Raw genomic sequence first — 21,427 nt, forward strand, 5'->3', positions numbered from 1 at the left:
CAGACTAGAGTCTAACGTGGAAATTACAAACTAAAACAAGAATAAAGCAGATTTCAAATAGACAGTGTAAGGAATAAATTGGGGGGGGGGGAGTATCAATCTTCCAGCGGTGCAGCTTGACCTCTCCCCCCCAGCCTCCTTAGTACTACCAGGCGTGACTCCAGAGCACCAAGGAGGGAGCAGCCCATAGCATACAAACAGGTGTGGCACAAAAACAAGCAAATAAAAGTGCTGTGGAGACTAATTGTGGCTGGAGCAATAGCACAGAGAGAAAGGTGTTTGCCTTGCATGCAGCCAACCCCATATGGTCCCCCGAGCCTGGCAGGAGTGATTCCTGAGCATACAGCCAGGAACAAGCCCTGAGCATTGCCAGGTGAGGCCCACCCCTCCCCTCCACCCCACCCTCAACCCCCACCCCCTCCCCCCCACCCCTAACCCCCCCCCCCCCCGCAAAAGGCTGAATAGAGTCCTAGCATTCCGACAGGGACCCTCAGATCACAGTAGTGTATGTGATCTCCCATGAAGGGATCAAGTGTGTGCAAACTACAAGTGAGCAACCTCTGTTCCTGCAACAACAGGAAGAAAGCACAGGACAAGGTCCGTAGTGGGTGGTCCCCAATATACAGAGTGATAAGAACACAAGAAGGTATCTAGAGTCAGATTTACATATAGAAATGGAAAAATAAACCAAACTAGGGCTAGAGACACATAGGAGAGCAGGTGGGATAGGAGTGATTCCTGAACCCTTCCACCAATTATAGAGATATGCAAAGAGGGAGGGGGGGTAGAGAGACAGAAGAGAGAGAGACAGAGAGAGAAGGGAAAGGAGAGATGGGTAGAGAGACAGAGAGAGAGAGAGACAGAGACAGACAGAGACAAAGAGACAGAGACAGAAAGAGACAGAAAGACACAGAGAGAGAGAGAGAGAGAGAGAGAGAGAGAGAGAGAGAGAGACAGACAGCACCTGCTTGGTCCTCCTTCAGGGTGTTTGAGATGGTAGAGCCTGTGAGGGCAGCCAGCGTGGCAGACGGAGAGGCTCTGTACCGTGAGAGTCTGCTTAGAAGCATCTCGTTGATGCTTTTTGCGGACTCGCCCTCTTTTCTCATAAGAATCGTGCGTTCCTGAAGTGGGCTGGCGACAAAGACACCATTTTCAACCTAGGATTTAAGCACAAAGATGATATTCAGTGACACAGTTCTGTTTCAGTAGCGAATTTTCACGTGAGCATTATTGGGCTGTGGCTGCCCATGACACCTCAAGCGCTCTACAGACACCAGTGAGAACCAAGATGAAGGTTATTCCCCTGTGCATAAGAGCCCAGATCCAGAACCCAATGAATCGACAACTTTCATAGAAAGTTCCTTATATTGAATTCCACAGGCAGCTTTCGCTGATAATAAGCACTGACAGGTAGCTACTAGGATGAGAGGGAAGCAAATCTGAGTTCTTGAGTTACTATCAGGTCAACGATGAGGATAATGTCTTCTGGAAACGAGTCAGAGACTAAAATCCAAACGCATGCTAATAGCAGGTGAGGTTAGCCCCAGATGCTTGGGGAGTGGCAGGAACGCCCTGGAGAAAGACTGGCATACATGTCTGCTAGAACTGTACGCCAATTTTATCTGCAGCCTTGCTGGTTCTTGGCAGTTCTTCCTTCTTCACTTCAAAGCTCTGGAATAATGATTCCAAAATTCCTTCATCAATTTTGAGCTTGACTTTAAGCAAATCACTTGGCTCAATTCATCACTCTTCCAATCCAGGCAATCTTTGTACCCACCGCATCTGGCCTGTCTTTCCTCTTCATTTAGGGAAAGAAGCATTTGAATGTTATTTATGGTTAACGCATTGAATCCTGTATTTTCCTGTCTTTTTTCTACCTGTGATTTAAGTTAAATGCCCCTTTCCCCCTTCATGACAAATGTCCCCTTCTCTGCTAAACTTTTTCTCTTTGGTTTAAAATATTCACAGGTATCTGAGCTCTTGAACAAAAACACATTGACCCACTAAAATACCATCTCTGGAAGGTTGGAGACATAATCCAGCAGGTAGGGTGTTTGTCTTGATGTGGCCACCTGGGTTCAGTCCCTGGAATCTGGAATCTGATGTGGTCTTCTGAACCCCAACAGGAGTTCAGAAACAAGAATAAGCCCTCAGGGCCCGGAGAGATAGCTCAGCGGCGTTTGCCTGGCAAGCAGCCGATCCAGGACCAAAGGTGGTTGGCTCGAATCCTGGTGTCCCATATGGTCCCCCGTGCCTGCCAGGATCTATTTCTGAGCAGACAGCCAGGAGTAATCCCTGAGCATTGCCGGGTGTGGCCCCCCCCCCCAAAAAAAAAAGAATAAGCCCTCAGAAAGAGAGCAATCGCACAGTAGGTAGGGTGCTTGCCTTGCATGTGGCAGAACTGGCTTCAATCCCCGGCATCCCATATGATCTCTTGAACCTGCCAGGACTGATTCTTGAGCACAGAGCCAGAAGTAACACTGTGCTGGGTGTGCCCCCCCCCAAAAAAAAAAATAACCCCCTAAACAAAGAAGTAAGCCCTCAGCATGCTGGCTGTGGCCCAAAACAGAAACAAAAAAGTTGTTCAGGTATTAACTAAGCTGCAGCATTAAGAACCCAAGACTTGGGCCCGGAGAGACAGCACAGTGGCGTTTGCCTCGCAAGCAGCCGATCCAGGACCAAAGGTGGTTGGTTCGAATCCCGGTGTCCCATATGGTCCCCCGTGCCTGCCAGGAGCTATTTCTGAACAGACAGCCAGGAGTAACCCCTGAGCAATGCCGAGTATGGCCCAAAAACCAAAAAAAAAAAAAAAAAAAAGAACCCAAGACTTAGGAAGAACCCACTCAGGAAGGCTGTGTGGACATGTATGGAAATGTGTGAGAATGTACATTTGCCCCTCATGGTGATAATGTCCTCCACAGGGTACTGATGCCAGGAAAACAAAAGTGACTGACTGAAAACCCATGCTAGTGGGTAAGAGCACCACCCAACACCACCCAATCCCATCTAGGGCCAGTTGTCAGGACTGCAGACACAGGGCTACAGAAAGAAAGCAACCAGGTATTGTGACATCTCTCATTCTGCCTAAGGCCCTTTTCTGCACAACCAAATGAAACCAGTGAACAACAGCAAACATCCCAACCTCTAACCAAACTTCCAGCCCATTAACCTATTCAGAGAAGGACTGCAAATGTGGTTCAGTGTCTCAAGAGTTAAAGAGCACCTAGGAAAAATGTTATTGGGAGCTTTAGTCCTAGTGCTGGTGCAGTGCAGAGGAAACCTTGTTTGTTTGTCTGTCTGTTTGTTTGTGGGGCATACCCTGTGGTGCTCAGGGATCACTCCTGGCAGTGCTTAGGGGACCATATGTGATGTCAAGGATAGAACCCAAGTCACTCATTTTTTTTGTTGTTGTTGTTTGGGTCACACATGGCAGTGCATAGGGATTACTCCTGGTTCTATGCTCAAAAATAGCCCCTGGCAGGCTCAGGGGACCATATGGGATGCCGGGATTCGAACCACTGTCCTTCTGCATGCAAGGCAAATGCACTACCTCCATGCTATCTCTCCGGCCCTCATTTCTTTTTTTTTTTTTTTTTTTTTGTGGTTTTTGGGTCATACCCGGCAGTGCTAAGGGGTTTTTCCTGGCTCCTTGCTCAGAAATTGCTCCTGGCATGCACGGGGGACCATATGGGACGCCGGGATTCGAACCGATGACCTTCTGCATGAAAGGTAAATGCCTTACCTCCATGCTATCTCTCCAGCCCCATCTGGCCCTCATTTCTAAGGCCAACACTTTATCCTCTTACTAGCAGGCCCGCTGAGGCAATCTTGACAGATACTGGTCTGGGATCCTGTCAAGTTGGGGAAAACCTGAGAATGCTCTTAATGTGCATGGCTTGAGCAAACATACAAAGCCTTGGGGGCAGGGGCAATAGCATAAAAGGTATGGCCTTGACCTTGTAGATAGCCAGCCAGGGTTTGATCCCCAGCATCCCATATCCCCCAAACCAGCCAGAGTGATTTCTGAGAGCAGAGCTAGGAGTAACCCGAGTAACACCAGGTGTGGCCCAAAAATATAAACAAAAATAGGGACCAGAGTGATAGCACAGTGGTAGGGTGTTTACCTTGTACATGGCCACAGGACGAACCCCAGTCCGAATCCCGGCATCCCATAAGGTCCCCTGAGCCTGCCAGGAGCTACCTCTGAGTGCAGAGACAGGAGCACCGCCAAGTGTGGCCCAAAAACCAAAAAAAAAGAGGAAGAACTCCTCCAGAAATCATCTTCAACTAATCAATCATATAAAAAAAAATATGAAGTCAAATCAATATGGATTAAAGGCCTCAAAAAAGAGTCAAAAAATCTATTTGGAGGGGCCAGAGTGGTGGCACAAGCAGTAGGGTATTGGTCTAACCTAGGACAAACTGCGGTTCGATCCCCCCCTACCGCATCCCATATGGTTTCCCAAGCCAGGAGTGATTTCTGAGTGCATAGCTAGGAATAACGCCTGAGTGCCACTGGGTGTGGCCCAAAAAAAAAAAAAAAAAAACAAAAAAACAAAAAAAAATCTATTTGGTAAAGATATTTCCATTCCCATGTGTTACAGCACTATTCATAATAGCCAAAGTCTGGAAACAACAGAAGTGTTCACAGGTATCTGGATAGAACTATGGTGTGTGTGTGTGTGTGTTTACATATGTATATATACATATATATGCAATGGAATAATACTTGGCAAAGAAAATATTTGCCTAATAAGAAAAGATAAAAAATCATGCAATTTTCAGCTACGTGGAAGAATCCAGAGAGTATCATACTGAGTGAAGTTAGAAGGAGAAGAATAGATATAAAGACATATGGTAGGGAAATAACAAAACAGAAACTGAGACCATGTCAAAGCCAGAGCAGTAGTAGAGCGAGGAGAGTACTTGTCTTGCATGTGCTGACCAGGTTCAATCCTATGGTCCCCAGAGCCTGCCAGGAATGATTCCTGGGTGCATTCAGGAGCAACCTCTGAGTCCTCCTGGGTTTATCCCCTCTAGATCCCCTCAAAAAAAAGAAATTGAGAACTGGTCATTAACAGGAAGCTTGGAGTTGGGACGGCAGTTGAGGTAGAAGAAGATACTGGTGGTGGGATGAGATGCTGTAATGCTTCACACATGAAACCCTACTCATGGTGTCTAAAATAAAATAAAATTTAAGTGGAATAACAGAATGATTCCAGACTTCATCAACTACTACTCACTTCATATTCAAATTCCAAACTGCCTCCAAAATGTTTCTTCCCCTTGGCTTCATGAAGACTCCAAAAGTAATTTGATGGTTGTTCTTTTCATATAAAGCATGCTCTTTCCTTCCCATCTTATTTTTCATGCCCCTGTCAGAGACTATTGTATTAATTTGGGTGTGGGAGGATGTTGGGGCTACACCTGTCTATGCTCAGGGCTAACAAGGCTTGGGAGACCATATGGGGTGCTAAGGATCAAACCTGGGTCGGTTTGTGTGCAAGTTAAGTGCCTTACGTGCTGCCCTGCCTGCCTTGACCTCCAATGGTTATTTTAATTGTTCTGTTTTCTCCACGGTATATCTGAACTTTTGATTGTATAACTAACTATATGCCTGAAAATACATTTCGGTTGTCCTACCTTGATTCTTTGGATGAATACGGACTTCTGGTTGGGAATCAATTTCCCTCAAAATTTTGAAAGCACCAATCCAGTCGTGCCAATAAATAAGTGTTCTCATGCTTATCATCTGTGCAAGATTTCATTTCATTTGGGGAAGACTTAGGCGTCCTCTTGATTCTGGTGATCCAAATTTTCAGCACGATGTGCAGTGCTGTGGGTGTTTTCATGCAGCACACACCCTTTTCATCTTGACTCTAGTGTCCTTTAGTCTCACATTTTCTGTCATTAATTCTTTGATCACATCTTCTTCATTTTCTCTATTCCCTTTAAGAACTCCTATTAGTAAGATTAATTCTCTCTTTTACCTTTCATATTTACTGGTCGTTGTCTCTTTACTATTTTCTTACCTTTTCCTTTCTGTTTTGTTTTTTTTTTTAATCACACCTGGCTGTGATCAGGGGTTACTCTGCACTCTGTCTCTGTGCTCAAGAATTAATCCTGATGGTGCTCAGGGGACCATACAGGGTGCTGGAGATAGAACCCCATGTTGGCCATGTGCAAGGCAAATGCCTTACCCACTATACTATTGCTCTAGTCCCCATTCTATCAATTTTTTTCTTTCTTTGTTTTTGGGTCACATCTGGCAGCGCTCAGGGGCCACTCCTGGCTCTCTGCTCAGAAATCACTCCTGGCAGGCTCGGGGGACCATATGGGATGCCGAGATTCAAACCACCGTCCTGCATGCAAGGCAAACACCCTACCTCCATGCTATCTTTCCGGCCCTTTTTCTACCAATTTTTAAAATTTGACAATATTTAAATTCCAAGGTCTCTTTCCCACTCTGACAATTACTGTCTCATGATATCCTTTCTGCTTAAATCACAGAGTATATTTATAAAGTTTTATTCCATTCCTTCTACTGTTCTGATTTTCTGCTTTTTATTTTTTATCAAAGCTCTTTTCTCATTTGTCTAGAGATCCTTTGCTGCCTCCTCTTTAATTTTTAAACTTTACATTTTCACTTGGTAACTTAGGAAAGTACAGGAAAGAAAGAACAGTAGTATAATGGGTTCCCCAGGAGTAAATAACATTACTGGCTTCAACAGCCTGTGGTATTTTTTCAAACTTGTGTTCTCCATTCTCGTCCCCTCCACATGCACTCTTCTTCACAGTTTGGGGTTTGCTATGGAGATTGGGTTCTGGCTTAGTTGAATTTGGTCTCTGCTCTTTGTTAGCAGTTCAGTACTGATCAGTGCTGCTGGCACACAGCTGATGTTTGTTTACCTAGCAGACCCTCTTATGAAGATATCAGAGTCTTTTCTTTAGCTGCACCCCAATGTCAGTATATCCAGGTCTTTTCTTCAGAGTCAGTTTCTTCATAAAATGAACAACCGCTCCTTTGCCTGGTCGCCGAAGCCTTTGCACAAATGTCAGGTGTACAGGCAGGGGATGACAGCTCCTGCATGAACCTTTCTGCCTCCAACCCCTGCCTCACATGGCTCCACACCATACCTGCTGCTCCACTTCCTAAGACTCTCTAAGGCTGGCTGGAGCTGAGCCATCTCTTCTGCTTGCACTCCCCTGAACATACACTTTTAGTTTTTGGCTTTCTCCACACTGAAGGAACACTACTATCTCCATCTTCTAAAGAAGGGGGACAGGAGATAGTGCCCAGAGCTGAGAAACAAGAAATAAAGATTTAACTATTACAAAAATAACCAATATGAAAAATAACTAAAATGAACAATATATACTAAGTAGGAGTAAAGGGAGAAGCTGAGCAAAATCTTCATCACAGAACACACACAAAACAGTCAACATGCTATCAATGAAGTTCACAAAGAATCAGCTATTTAAACCCTTTACTTAGCATTATAACGATGAGTCCCAGAACAAACAGCTGAGACAACTCCAGAAATTCCCACTTAAGAGAATGAATAACGGGGATGGAGCCGGAGACTTTTATTCTTCAAGAGCCCACCTGGTGTTTTTTAGTCCATTTGCACCCATTTCTCTGATATTTTTTTCTTTTCCTTTTGGTCATAGGGGACTGCAGCTCAGAAAAACAAGAAATCTTCAGGGCTTTCCCAATATTCTTTTTGTTTGTTTGTTTGTTTGTTTGCTTTTGGGTCACATTCAGTGGTGCTCAGGGGTTACTCCTGGCTCTGCATCCAGAAATTTTTTTTTTTTTTTGTGGTTTTTGGGTCACACCCAGCAGTGCTCAGGGGTTACTCCTGGCTCCATGCTCAGAAATTGCTCCTGGCAGGCACGGGGGACCATATGGGACGCCGGGATTTGAACCAATGACCTTGTGCATGAAAGGCAAACGCCTTACCTCCATGCTATCTCTCCGGCCCCTGCATCCAGAATTTAATTCTGGGGGTCAAAGCAATTGCACAATGGGTAGTGTGTTTGCCTTGCACATAGCTGACCTGGGTTTGATTCCCAGCATCCCATATGGTTCCCAAAGTCTGCCAGAAGTAATTTCTGAGCCCAGAACCAGGAGTAACCCCTGGTTTTTCTGGGGTTGTGGAGCAATAATACAGTGGGTAAGGCATGTGTCTTGCACAAGGTCTACCTGAGTTCAATCTCGGGCTTCCCACATTGTCCCTAGAATATCGCCAACAGTAATTTCTGAGCACAGAGCCAGGAGTAACCCCTGAGCATAGCTATATAGATAAGTGGCCATCCCCCACACACACAAAGAAGATAAAGGTTTTTGTCATATACCTATGTTGGGGAAATGTTTTCTTTTATAAGTCTCTACAAATACTATCTAAATCAGTATTATTCAAAAGAACTTTCTCCATGGTGGAGGAACTATTCTGTATCTTTACTGTTTGATGTGTTCATTTTAGATCATATATGGTTACTGCACATTTGAACCATGGGCTGAGATAAGTTAGCAAATGAAGTTTTCATTTTTATTCTGATTAATTAAAACTTAAACAGCAATAGGTGTGGATCTAGGCTACCTCCCGGGACAGAGTCGATCATGACTCCCAAACTCCCAGTCTCTTCACCCCAGATTCTCTGTTTCCAACCATACAGACTAGTTGTCACTGAGTTCTGGAAACAGGTGTCAAGATCACACCTGCCACCAGTGTGAGCTCCTCTCTCATGACTGTTCTTCCCATGTCTACCTCCCCAACTTCTGTCTTTACTGAACCGTTCATCTGTATCTCCTCTTGTCCTTACATGCGCTTATCCACTGATCAGCTCACTTGCTTCCTGTTTGTTTTTTTTCTGATGTCTCCTTCCCATCCCCACTCAGTTATGGGGACACAAATTCTCTTTGAGCAAGATTCCATCTTGCTGTGGCTGCTTTCCTGCCACCAAAGCTCAGCAGCCGTTCAGTCAGCATCTAATGATCACTCCTCGGTCTAAAAATCATCTCTCATTCTCATGATATCTATCCAGAGACTCAATCTTGCTACTGTAATTAAGTTCCACATTTCTAAAAAGCACCCCCACCAAACATTTCAACTTTAAAACTTCACTCTTGGGGCTGGCGTGGTGGCACTAGAGATAAGGTATCTGCCTTGCCAGCGCTAGCCTAGGACGGACCGCAGTTCGATCCCCTGGTGTCCCATATGGTCCCTCAAGCCAGGAGCGACTTCTGAGCGCATAGCCAGGAGTAACCCCTGACCATTACCGGGTGTGGCTCAAAAGCCAAAAAAAAAAAAAAACAAAAACTCCACTCTTGGGGCTGGAGAGATAGCACAAGGGTAGGGCGTTTGCCTTGCATGCAGACAACCTGAAATAGGCCTGGGTTCAATTCCCGGCATTCCATATAATACCACAAGCCTGCCAGGAGCTACTTTTTTTTTTTTTTTTTTTTTTTTGTTTTTGTTTTTGGGCCACACCCGTTTGATGCTCAGGGGTTACTCCTGGCTATGTGCTCAGAAATCGCCCCTGGCTTGGGGGGACCATATGGGACGCCGGGGGATCGAACCGCGGTCCTTCCTTGGCTAGCGCTTGCAAGGCAGACACTTTACCTCCAGCGCCACCTACCCGGCCCCTGGAGCTACTTTTGAGTACAGAACTAGGAGTAATCCCTGAGTGCCACCGGGTGTGGCCCAAAACCCTAAACAAACAAACAAACTCCACTCTCGGGACTGGAAACATAGACAGTGAGTAAGGCCTATGCCTTGCAAGTAGCTGACCCCAGTTCAATTCCCAGTATCTCACCTGGTCCTAAATCCACCAGAAATAATCCCTGCAGAGCCAGGAGTAAGCCCTGAACACTGCTGGGTATGGGCCCAAATCCAAATAAATAAATAAAATAAAATACCACTGTCTATACGTGGTTATTATCATACCCATTTTGTTGATTTGTCTAACAACTTCAAACCTAAAAGCCTCTAAAGGCAGCCAAGAGAAAATTCCTATCTGAGACAAAAGTGAACATACTGTACATACTACAAGTTTCTCAAGTCCTTTGCTCACCCATGTAAGAAGGTAAATCAACGTATATCTCTACAGACACAGAGAGAGTAAGACTTACCACAAGTTCAAAAATGTCCATGAAGACAGAATGGCCCTTGGGGGTCTTCTCGTTCAAGCTGGCAGGAGACCAGATCCAGTAGAAATAGGTGCCATCAGAAGAAAGGTGCACTGTGCTCATGGTACTGCCCACGGGGAGGTGATTGGCGGGCATTGGCACCACCTGGCACACCTGTCAGCATAAGGAGGAGACTTCAGTATTGAGACATACATATCAATTCATCATTAATACTACTAGGTCCTAAATAAGAATTAAATGAGGGGCCGGCGTGGTGGCGCAAGAGGTAAGGGTCTGCCTTGCCAGCGCTAGCCTAGGACGGACCGCAGTTCGATCCCCCGGCGTCCCATATGGTCCCCCAAGCCAGGAGCAACTTTTGAGCGCATAGCAGGAGTAACCCCTGAGTGTCACCAGGTGTGGCCCAAAAACAAAAAACAAAAACAAAAAAAAAGAATTAAATGAATTTCCTTGGGGTCAGAGATACAGTACAGAAGAGAGGTTAAGGCACTTCCTGGGCTCAGTTCCTGGAACCATACGTGGTTCCCCCCAAGCACCTCTAAAAATTATCTCTGAGCAGAGCCAGAGGTAAACCCTGAACATGTGAGGTATGGCTCCAAAATCAAAACCAACAAAAATTTCCTAGTTAAAATAAAACAAATATTTACTTCTAAGAGTAATATAGGAGAACCAGAAGACCGCTCAAAGGGCTACAACATATACTTTTCATATGCCAAGCTTCTTTCTCCCCCACTTAAAGAGGAACCTGGGCAGGACTGCACCAGCAATGTACATGGGACAGCACTACAGATGACAAAGGATAGCACTACCTATGATAGGGGACAACAACACATGACAGGGGACAACGCTACGTGTGACAAGGGTCCAGCAGTACTGGGGACTGGCTTAGGCTTTGCACAAGCACTCTGCTGTCTGAGCCATAGCTCTGCTCCCAAAATTCTTTGTACTTAATTCTTTTTTTCTTTTTTTGGTTTTCGGGTCACACCCGGCAGTGCTCAGAGGTTCGTCCTGGCTCTATGCTCAGAAATCGCTTCTAGCAGGCTCGGGGTACCATATGGGATGCCAGGATTCAAACCACCATCTTTCTGCATGAAAGGCAAACGCCCTATCTTCATGCCATCTCTCCGCCCCCGTACTTCTTTTTTTTTTTTTTTTTTTTTTTTGGTTTTTGGGCCACACCCGGTAATGCTCAGGAGTTATTCCTGGCTGTCTGCTCAGAAATAGCTCCTGGCAGGCACGGGGGACCATATGGGACACCAGGATTCGAACCAACCACCTTTGGTCCTGGATCGGCTGCTTGCAAGGCAAACACCACTGTGCTATCTCTCTGGCCCATACTTAATTCTTAAGATCAATGCAAATCACATTTTATTTATTTGTTTGTTTTTGTTTTGGGCCACACCCAGTGGCACCCTGGGTTATTTCTGGCTCTGTGCTCAGAAATTGCTCTTGACAGGCTCAGGGACCATATGGGATGCCGAACCTAGGTTGGCCACATGCAAAGCAAACACTCTACCCGCTGTGCTATCACTCCAGCTCCTCAAATTACATTTTGGCACAAAAAAATATTTTATCAAAGACTTTAAACCTGCTAAGCACATGTGTGTAGCAAGCATTTATTTTTTAAATGTTTTAGAGAAATCATACTTGTTTTTATAATTTTGGGCCACACCCTTTGATGTTCAGGGGTTACTCCTGGCTATGCACTTGGAAATTGCTCCTGGCTTGGGGGACCACATGGGACACCGGGAGATAGAACCAGGTCTGTCCTAGGTTAGAGAGTGGTTAAGTTAGGCAAACACCCTACTGCTTGTGCTACTGCTGTAGCCCCAAGAAATCATACTTTTTGAAATTCCTAAGTGAAGAAACTTAAGGTTTTTAGTATTATTTGTAGTACAGGAAGTGCATCTTCTTTTATCTTTATATCCCAAGCACCTACTAAAAGGCTAATTTATTATTGTTTTTCCAAGACCTCCCCTCAGCAGTCCTGGGGGCCATAAGGTACATTATGTATGGCTTTTCATACATAATAGGAATGTGCTCTATCATTTGAGATATCGCCGTTGCTCTAGCTCAAGTCTTAATAAATATGGAAGAAGGGGAAAAAGAGAGGGCAGGAGGTTGCTGAAGGGAGAAAGCAAAAGAGAGAGAAAGGGAGAGGGAAGAGAAGCATGAGACCCTAATTACACTGGTGAAAGGTGGCTGTTGTTGGAACACTGTATGACTGAAACTCAATCATGAACAACTTTGTAGAAAAAAAGTTTATTTCTACATAATATAACAAGTATCTTAAGAGGATGCTAAAGAGCAATCATGATGAGCTATTAATCATAATACAATGATTTTATGTAGATGCAATTCAAAGTTCCCATTTACACAGAAATACTATTTAACAAATTGTATGGAGAAATGATGGCTTCCTAAAACAGAACAGAACGAAAGAACGAAAGAAAGAACGAAAGAAAGGGAAGAAAGGGAGGAAGGAAGGAAGGAAGGAAGGAAGGAAGGAAGGAAGGAAGGAAGGAAGGAAGGAAGGAAGGAAGAAGGAAGGGAAGGAAGGAAGGAAGGAAGGAAGGAAGGAAGGAAGGAAGGAAGGAAGGAAGGAAGGAGGGAAGGAGGGAGGGAGGGAGGGAGGGAGGGAGGGAGGGAGGGAGGGAGGGAGGAAAGAGAGAAGAAAGAAAGAAAGAAAGAAAGAAAGAAAGAAAGAAAGAAAGAAAGAAAGAAAGAAAGAAAGAAAGGAAGGAAGGAAGGAAGGAAGGAAGGAAGGAAGGAAGGAAGGAAGGAAGGAAGGAAAGGAAGGAGGAAGGAAGGAAGGAAAGGAAAGAAAGGAAAGAAAGAAGAAAGAGAAGAAGAAAGAAAGAAAGAAAGAAGAAAGAAAGAAAGAAAGAAAGAAAGAAAGAAAGAAAGAAAGGAAAGAGAAAGAAAGAAAGAAAGAAGAAATAAAGAAAGGAAAGAAAGAAACAAAGAAACAAAGAAAAAAGAAAGAAACAGACAAAGAAAGAAAGAAAGAAAGAAAGAAAGAAAGAAAGAAAGAAAGAAAGAAAGAAAGAAAGAAAGAAAGAAAGAAAGAAAGAAAGAAAGAAAGAAAGATAGGGCCGGAGAAACAGCACAGTGGTACGGCATTTGCCTTGCAAGCAGCCGATCCAGGAAGGACAATGGTTTGATTCCTGGCACCCTAGATGGTCCCCAAAGTCAGGAGCAATTTCGTTTTTTAGGTTTTTGGGTCACACCAGGTGATGTTCAGGGGTTACTCCTGGCTATGTGCTCAGAAATCTTCCCTGGCTTGGAGGACCATATGGAACGCCAGGAGATCAAACCACAGTCCATCCTAGGCTAGTGCGCGCAAGGCCCTTATGCCCTGTGTCACTGCTCCGGCCCTGCCAGGAGCGATTTCTAAGCGTATAGTAACCCCTGGGCATCACTGGGTGTTGGCCCAAAAACAAAAACCAAACCAAACAAAAAACAAACAAAAAAACAGTGCCTAAATAATTAAAAGAATGCCACTTGGGGGGCCAGAGCAATAGCACAGTGTGGGGCATTTGCCTTACACAAGGCCAACTCGGGTTCAATCCCAGCCATCCCATATGGTCAGTCCCTCAAGCCAGCCAGGAACATTTTCTGAGTGCAAAACCAGCAGTAATCCCAGAGCACCGCTGGGTGTGGCCTAAAAAGAAAAAAAAGATGCCACTTGGACTGGAAAAACTGTCTAGGGATTTGGGTTCTTGCCTTGCACACAGATGACCTAGACTCTATCCCTAAGATGGCACCTGGTTCCTGAGCACTGCCAGAAGTGCTCCCTGAGTGCAAAGCCAGCAGTGAGCTCTGAAATGAGGCTAGATATGAAAGATCTATTGATTCTAAACAAATGAGGAGCCAGAGCAATAGTACAGTGGGGAGGGCATTTGCTTTGCATGAAGCTAACCCGGGTTTAATCCCTAGTACCACAGATGGTCCCTCGAGCTCACCAGCAGTGATTCCTGAGCACAGAGCCAAAAAGGAAGCCCTGACACCAGGTGTCTCCCAAAAAAAAACAAAATAAATAAATGAATGAAAAGTTGCTACTCCTGGCCGGAGAGATAGCACAGCAGTAGGGCATTTGCCTTAGCTTAGACGCAGAAGGAAGGTGGTTTGAATCCCGCTATCTCCTATGGTCCCCCAAGCCTGCCAGGAGCAACCCCTGATCGCTGCCGAGTGTGACCCAAAATAAAAAGGAAAGTTGCTACCCTGACAGCAAAATAAGTCAGCTGTGTTATTATTACTTCAGGAGATGCCAGCAACAAAACAAGTCAGCTGTGTTATTATTACTTGGGGTGATGCCAGGAACGTCTTTACTATCTCCAAAATAGAAATGACAACGGTTTTCTGTTTACCTGAAGGGTGTTCTGGTCAATGACCTGGAAAAGGGAGTGAGGTTTATTATCAAAAGAAACAGGCCGGTGCAGAAGACAACCGCTGCCGAAAGCCACCCAGCCTGGCTCCAGTTCCTCGTTCCGACAGTACACAAAGCCTCTGTGGAGAGAGAGGGGCAGAGGTTAAGCATCAGCCTGAAACTCCACAGACCAGAATGACAATACCCACCTAACTCTGGAAATGAGTATGTACATACAACATCTGAAAGAGTGATATATTAAGTTTAGGACTAATTATAGCAAATCTTTTTTGTTATTGTTGTTTTTTCTCCAGCCACACCCATTTGATGCTCAGGGGTTACTCCTGGCTAAGTGCTCAGAAATTGCCCCTGGCAGCCGGAGAGATAGCATGGAGGTAAGGCGTCTGCCTTTCATGCAGAAAGAAGGTCATCAGTTCGAATCCCGGTATCCCATATGGTCCCCCGTGCCTGCCAGGAGCAATTTCTGAGCATGGAGCCAGGAGTTTCCCCTGAGCACTGCCGGGTGTGACCCAAAAACCACAAAAAAAAAAGGCAAAACAGAAATTGTCCCTGGCTTGAGGGGGGGGAACCATATGGGACGCAGGGGGGTGGGTGGGGAGATCAAACCTCGGCCCTTCCTCGCTAGTGCTTGTAAGGAAGGCAGACACCTTACCTCTAGCGCCACCTCGCTGGCCCCTGATTATTGCAAATCTTAATTTTTCATACGGGATTAGAAGGAAAAGGTTGGGGGAAAAGTCAAATGAAATGTAATGATCTTAATCATAGGTTTCTTTTGGCAGTAATTCCTAGATAGCCCTTGTAGCCCTACTAAAAATCACTGCTAAAGTGACATCAAACTTAATTACATAAATACATATCTTGAAAAATATATATTTATAAGCATAGCAAAGTCACTGTTGTTATAAAAATACTCATATGGTTTCTGGCTAGAATTGATGATCTAAGGATGATAAAACTATTCAGAGTTCAATCAAAGGTGAAATGCATTCATTATGGACATGAGGGAAGGAGGAGGAATAAGTAGAGACTGGGAGCAGAGGAATTCCTTCAGACTTCTTCCGTTATTGATCAGGATGCGGTGAGGCAGCGTGCATCAAGATTTAAGTAAGGAGAAAAATGTTGTAGCCAAACCAATCAGCAACTTCCACACAACTGACCTGAGAGTACCATGTAATCCGGACCCCAATTTGCTTACTCCTCTTCCAACGGAGTTAGTAGTATACAGATAAAGACCGTCTGCTGTGAGACAGCGTCCCAAGTCAGCATCTGTAAGTGTGTTTTAACAGAGAAATTACATACATGATTTTCTCAGCAAAATCATCAATACGATTTTTCTCATGAAAAAGTCCTTAGTAGACAGAGGAAAAGATAAACTTCTAAAATAATGGCTTCAGGGGCCAGAGAGATAGCACAGTGGGTAGGGCATCTGCCTTGTATGTGGCCAACCCAGGACAGATAGTGGTTCGAATCCCGGCATCCCATATGGTCCCCTGCTGGGAGCAATTCTGTATGCAGAGCCAGGAGTGACTCCCTGAGCGCCACCAGGTGTGACCCAAAAACCGAAAATAAAATAACGCTTCAATGTAATGTCCAGAGTAGGTGTCTCAAACCCCCAATCAAACATCCCAAATGCATGTGATATGTGTTTGGGGGCCAGGGTGGTAATACATTGGTTAGGGCACTTGCCTTGCACATGGAAGACTCAGGTTTGATCTCTAACACCCCATATAGTCTTCCAGCATTGCCAGGAGTGATCCCTGAGCAGAGTCAAGAATAATCCCTGGGGCCAGGAAGGTGGCGCTAGAGGTAAAGTGTCTGCCTTGCAAGCGCTAGCGTAGGACGGACCACGGTTCGATCCCCCGGTGTCCCATATGGTCCCCCAAGCCAGGGGCGATTTCTGAGCGCATAGCCAGGAGTAACCCCTGAGCGTCAAATGGGTGTGGCCCAAAAACAAACAAAAAAAAAAGAATAATCCCTAAACATAGCTGTATGTGGCATATGATACTATACAATACAATGAAAACCTGCTTTAATCTACCAAATATTTTTCTGGTATGGGAGCAATAGTATAGCAGGTAGGGTGTTTTCCTTTCATCCATCCGATCCTGGTTCAATTCCTGCATACAGTTTTTGAGAATCACCAGAAATGATCCCTGAGCACAGAGCCAGTAATAAACCCTGAGCACTACCAGGTGCCCCTGCCAATCCAAGCATTTTAAATATTTTTCTCTCTTTTTTTTTTTTTTGTTTGGCTTTTGGGGACACCCCGATGATGCTCAGGATTACTCCTAGTTATGCGCTTAGAAATTGTTTCTGGCTCGGGACCATATGGAACACCAGTGATCAAACCCAGGTCTGTCCTGGATCAGCCGCCTGCAAGGCAAATGCCCTACTGCTTGCTATGGCTCCAGCTCTAGCCCCTACTTTTCTTTATTCTTTCGATGTAGAAACAGGTTTTATTTGTAAGTGTGAGGAAGAGGAGAAAGAGAGTAATGGGCTCAGGAGAGAATGTGGCTTTATCAAAGGTACAAAGCGCCCCAAAATGCATCCCAGTGTGAAAGGATGGAAGCACGGAAGTGCACAATTCAAGAGGGAAATGAATGTGTGCGTGCATGCTTGAGTGCATGGGCTGGCAACACATGTCCTGACCCTCCAAATACTGAGTCAAGTTTATACATTCCTAATTCTAAACTGAAATGACTAAGAGTCTAAGTGTTTTCATTAATGATTGTGTAATAAAAAAAAGGCATGAACTTTTTTTTTTTTTGTAGCAGGGGGTTACTCCCAGCTCTGCACTTAGCAATCACTCCTTTCAGGGTCAGAGGACCATATAGGACTCCAGGGACTAAACCTAAAACAGCAGCAAGCAAGGTAAGTGCTCTACCCATTGTACTATAGCTCTGGCCCCAAGAGAAGGAACTTTTAGTAGTGCATCTAGCCTGCGTTTGATCTCCAGCATCCCATATGGTCTGCGAACCCTCACCAGAAAGGATTCCTGAGTGCAGAGCCAGGAGTAAGCCTGGCTAGTCACACGACTAGGTGTGACTCCAAAATTAACAAATAAACAAAAAGACATAACAAAAAATAGATTTTAAAAGGTAATGATTTAAAATATACCCATTGTAGGATTTGAGGCGCTACTTTGTGGAAGAATGCATGCTTCACATGTACAAAGTCATGAGTTCAACACTGGTATCTCCCCCAAGAAAACATTATAAAATGATCAATTCTGTTTCTTAAACATTTTAACTTAAGACATATATATTGGGGCCGGAGAGATAGCATGGAGGTAAGGCGTTTGCCTTTCATGCAGGAGGTCATCGGTTCGAATCCCTGCATCCCATATGGTCCCCTGTGCCTGCCAGGAACAATTTCTGAGCCTGGAGCCAGGAATAATCCCTGAACACTGCCGGGTGTGAACCAAAAAAAAAAAAAAACACACACACAAAAAAAAAAAAGACATATATATTTGGGGCCCGAGAGGTGGCGCTAGAGGTAAGGTGTCTTACAAGCACTAGCCAAGGAAGGACCGCGGTTCGATCCCCTGGCGTCCCATATGGTCCCCCCTAAGCCAGGGGCAATTTCTGAGCGCTTAGCCAGGAGTAACCCCTGAGCACCAAACGGGTATGCCCCCCCCAAAAAAAAATAGACATATATATTTGGGGCCAGTGAGATAGCATGGAGGTAAGGCGTTTGCCTTCCAGGCAGAAGGACGGTGGTTCAAATCCCGGCATCCCATATGGTCCCCCGTGCCTGCCAGGGGTGATTTCTGAGCGCAGTGCCAGGAGTAACAACTGAGCACTGCCGGGTGTGACACAAAAACCAAAAACCAAAAAAAAAAAAAACCACTTATTTGACAACATCAGATAAGGTTCAAGGACTTCTGTATAGGTGAGCATGAAGAGAACTGACTAAACAGGCCTGGCCTAGAGTTACACTTAGTGAAGCTAAATGAGTACACAGGTTTATTGTAATAAACTCAACGTCCGAATATGTTGGTATTTCTACAATAAAACTGAATGAGGGGGCCAGAGAGATAGCCTGGAGGTAAGGCGTTTGTCTTGCATGCAGAAGGATGGTGGTTCGAATCCCAGCATCCCAGGTCCCCGGTGCCTGCCAGGGGCGATTTCCGAGCATTAGAGCCAGCAGTAACCCCTGAGTGCTGCTGGGTGTGACCCTCCCCCCAAAAAAAAAGACTGAATGAAGGGGGCTGGAGCAATAACCTAGCATTTGCCTTGCACATAGCTGACCAGGGTTTGACCCCTGGCATAACATACAGTATCCCAAACCTGCCAGAAATTATTTCTGAATGCAGAGCCAAGAATATGGCCCAAAAATAAAACAAACAAAAAAGATGAATGATAGCTACTGAGAGCCACTGAGATGGGGAACACGTTTTGCATGCTGCAGGCCCTTGTTTCTTCCCTACAACTACATGCTTAACACCACTTAGCAAAACCAGAGATGACCCCAAATACAGAGCTGAAGTAGCCCCCAAATCAAAAGCAATGATAGTCAATTGAGTAAATAATAGTATTTCCAAAAACTGTTTTCAATACTCTCATTTACAGCAAAACCAAAGATGCAACAGGATGAAATGCAAATGACTTGGTTTACTACTATCATCCTTGGTAGAAATGACTCTGAGAAAACAGATGGAGTCAAGAAAGAAAGCCACTCTTTATTGCTGATGAGAGTGTACATTTGAGGCTAGAAAATGTAAGAATGTGTTGGGTGCTGCAGACTTGCAGCTTCTCCTGCTGACCTAGTTGTGTCAGAGAAGGTAATAAAATAATTCCCAAAGTCTTGCCAGCTGCTCTCACGTGTCTGCCCACGGGATGTGGAAGATGCTGATAAGACCCAGGCCCAGGTGGTCTGTCCTCTACACTAGACTCTGAGCCCACTGGGTTGCCAAAAAAGTTTCCCTGCCAAGGGTTTGGAATGAAGGGATAAACGGGATAAACTCTGAATTATATTTTATTGACACTTGTTTCTTAGCGAGTCCATTTGTTGAGTCAGTCTAAAACATGGTTTTTCTTTTGTTTTGTTTTTAATAGTAAGATCATTATTTTTTTTCAATAAAAATATTAGTAATTGGGGGGCCGGGAAGGTGGCGCTAGAGATAAGGTGTCTGCCTTGTAAGTGCTAGCCAAGGAACGGACCGCGGTTCGATCCCCCGGCGTCCCATATGGTCCCCCCAAGCCAGGGGCAATTTCTGAGCACTTAGCCAGGAGTAACCCCTGAGCATCAAACGGGTGTGGCCCAAAAACCAAAAAAAAAAAAAAAAAAAAAAAAAAATTAGTAATTGGGGGCCGGGCGGTGGCGCTAAAGGTAAGGTGTCTGCCTTGCCAGCGCTAGCCTAGGACGGACCGCGGTTCGATCCCCCGGTGTCCCATATGGTCCCCCAAGCCAGGAGCGACTTCTGAGCGCATAGCCAGGAGAGTAACCCCTGAGCGTCAAACGGGTGTGGCCCAAAAACCAAAAACCAAAAAAAAAAAAAAATATTAGTAATTGAAAATTTCCCCTTATCTGTTATGTAACATTTAATGACATGATAACAACAAGCACCAATTCCAGTACAAACCGGTTCGGGAGCAAATTCTCTGGGCAAACTGCTGAGGGAACAGCAGACAGGTCTGTTGTGCCAGGGCTCTAGCCAACGTGTCAGCTCAACAGAGAGACCTAAGTCACCGCCTTATCTATGTGCAGGACAACCAATGGAGCTGCCATTACTGCTGAGACCACAGAATAAACTGGCATGGCGTAGTATGAAACTGTACAAAAACAGTTTAAACCAAGGCCCAGAGAAATAAATAGTACAGTGCTCAGAGCACCTGCCTAGCAAGCACTTGGTCTTGAGTCCGAATTCCAGGCCAGTGTCCCAGATGTTCTGAGCACAATCCTGGCAACTCTGCTGTCTGTGATTCCCTGGCTCCACAAAGCCAGATATGTATGAACATCCCCCAAAAAGGAGATGCAACTCCCAATGAGCACCACAAAGATAACTTGTATGCCTCAACTAACAGTGCAAGCCCAGTGAGCCTATGTGCAACTAAGGAGCACATATCTCACTGAACACCAGGGCACCCTGATAGGCAGCTCCCAACAAGCACTGTGGCCTAAGAGGTGCCAGCACCAGAGCCAGGTATATGCGTGGCTCAGCTACCCAACTATATCACAATGGCCATCATGGCTACAGCAACAGCAACAGCAGAGGCAAGGGGGTGGGTGGTTGCCTTGCATGTGGCAGACTGAGGTTTGATCCACAGTACCCTATTTGCTCCCCTGAACATCCCAGGAGTGATCTCTGAGCACAGAGCAAGAGTAAGCCTTGAGCACTGCCAGGTGTGGCTCAATCCCCCAAATTTTCTTAATAAATAAAAATAACATTGGGGAGGGGCCAGAGAGATAGCATGGAGGTAAGGGTTTACCTTTCATGCAGAAGGTCGGTGGTTCGAATCCCGGCATCCCATATGGTCTCCGGAGCCTGCCAGGAGCGATTTCTGAGCATAGAGCCAGGAGTAACAACCCCTGAGTGCTGCCAGGTGTGATCCAAAAACCAAAATCCCAAAAATAAATAAATAAATAAATAAATAACATTGGGGCTGGAGCAGTGGCGCAGGCAGTAGGGCATTTGCCTTGATGCGCTAACCTAGGACAGACTGCAGTTCGATCCCCCGGCATTCCATATGGTCCCCCAAGCTAGAGGCGATTTCTGAGGGCATAGCCAGGAGTAACACAAGGGTCACTGGGTATAGCCCCCCCCCAAAAAAAAAAGCATACTGGGGCCGGGCGGTGGCGCTGGAGGTAAGGTGCCTGCCTTACCTGCGCTAGCCTAGGAGACGGACCGCGGTTCGATTCCCCGGCGTCCCATATGGTCCCCCAAGCCA

General features: G+C 45.4%; 1 protein-coding gene across 2 annotated transcripts in view; it reads right to left on the minus strand.

Moving 5' to 3' along the window:
* HECTD4 (HECT domain E3 ubiquitin protein ligase 4) overlaps nucleotides 1-21,427 on the minus strand; it is a 168,525-nt gene that overhangs the window by 97,116 nt on the left and 49,982 nt on the right. For both annotated transcript variants that reach the window (XM_049789310.1, XM_049789309.1), the window contains exons 5-8: nucleotides 15,695-15,803; nucleotides 14,518-14,656; nucleotides 10,133-10,303; nucleotides 965-1,157 (exon numbers count right to left, since the gene is read on the minus strand). In XM_049789310.1, the coding sequence (XP_049645267.1) occupies nucleotides 965-1,157; nucleotides 10,133-10,303; nucleotides 14,518-14,656; nucleotides 15,695-15,803 (612 nt within the window). The remainder of the gene's footprint in view (nucleotides 1-964; nucleotides 1,158-10,132; nucleotides 10,304-14,517; nucleotides 14,657-15,694; nucleotides 15,804-21,427) is intronic.

Source organism: Suncus etruscus, chromosome 15, assembly GCF_024139225.1.
Source record: "Suncus etruscus isolate mSunEtr1 chromosome 15, mSunEtr1.pri.cur, whole genome shotgun sequence".
NCBI classification, from domain to species: Eukaryota; Metazoa; Chordata; class Mammalia; order Eulipotyphla; family Soricidae; genus Suncus; species Suncus etruscus.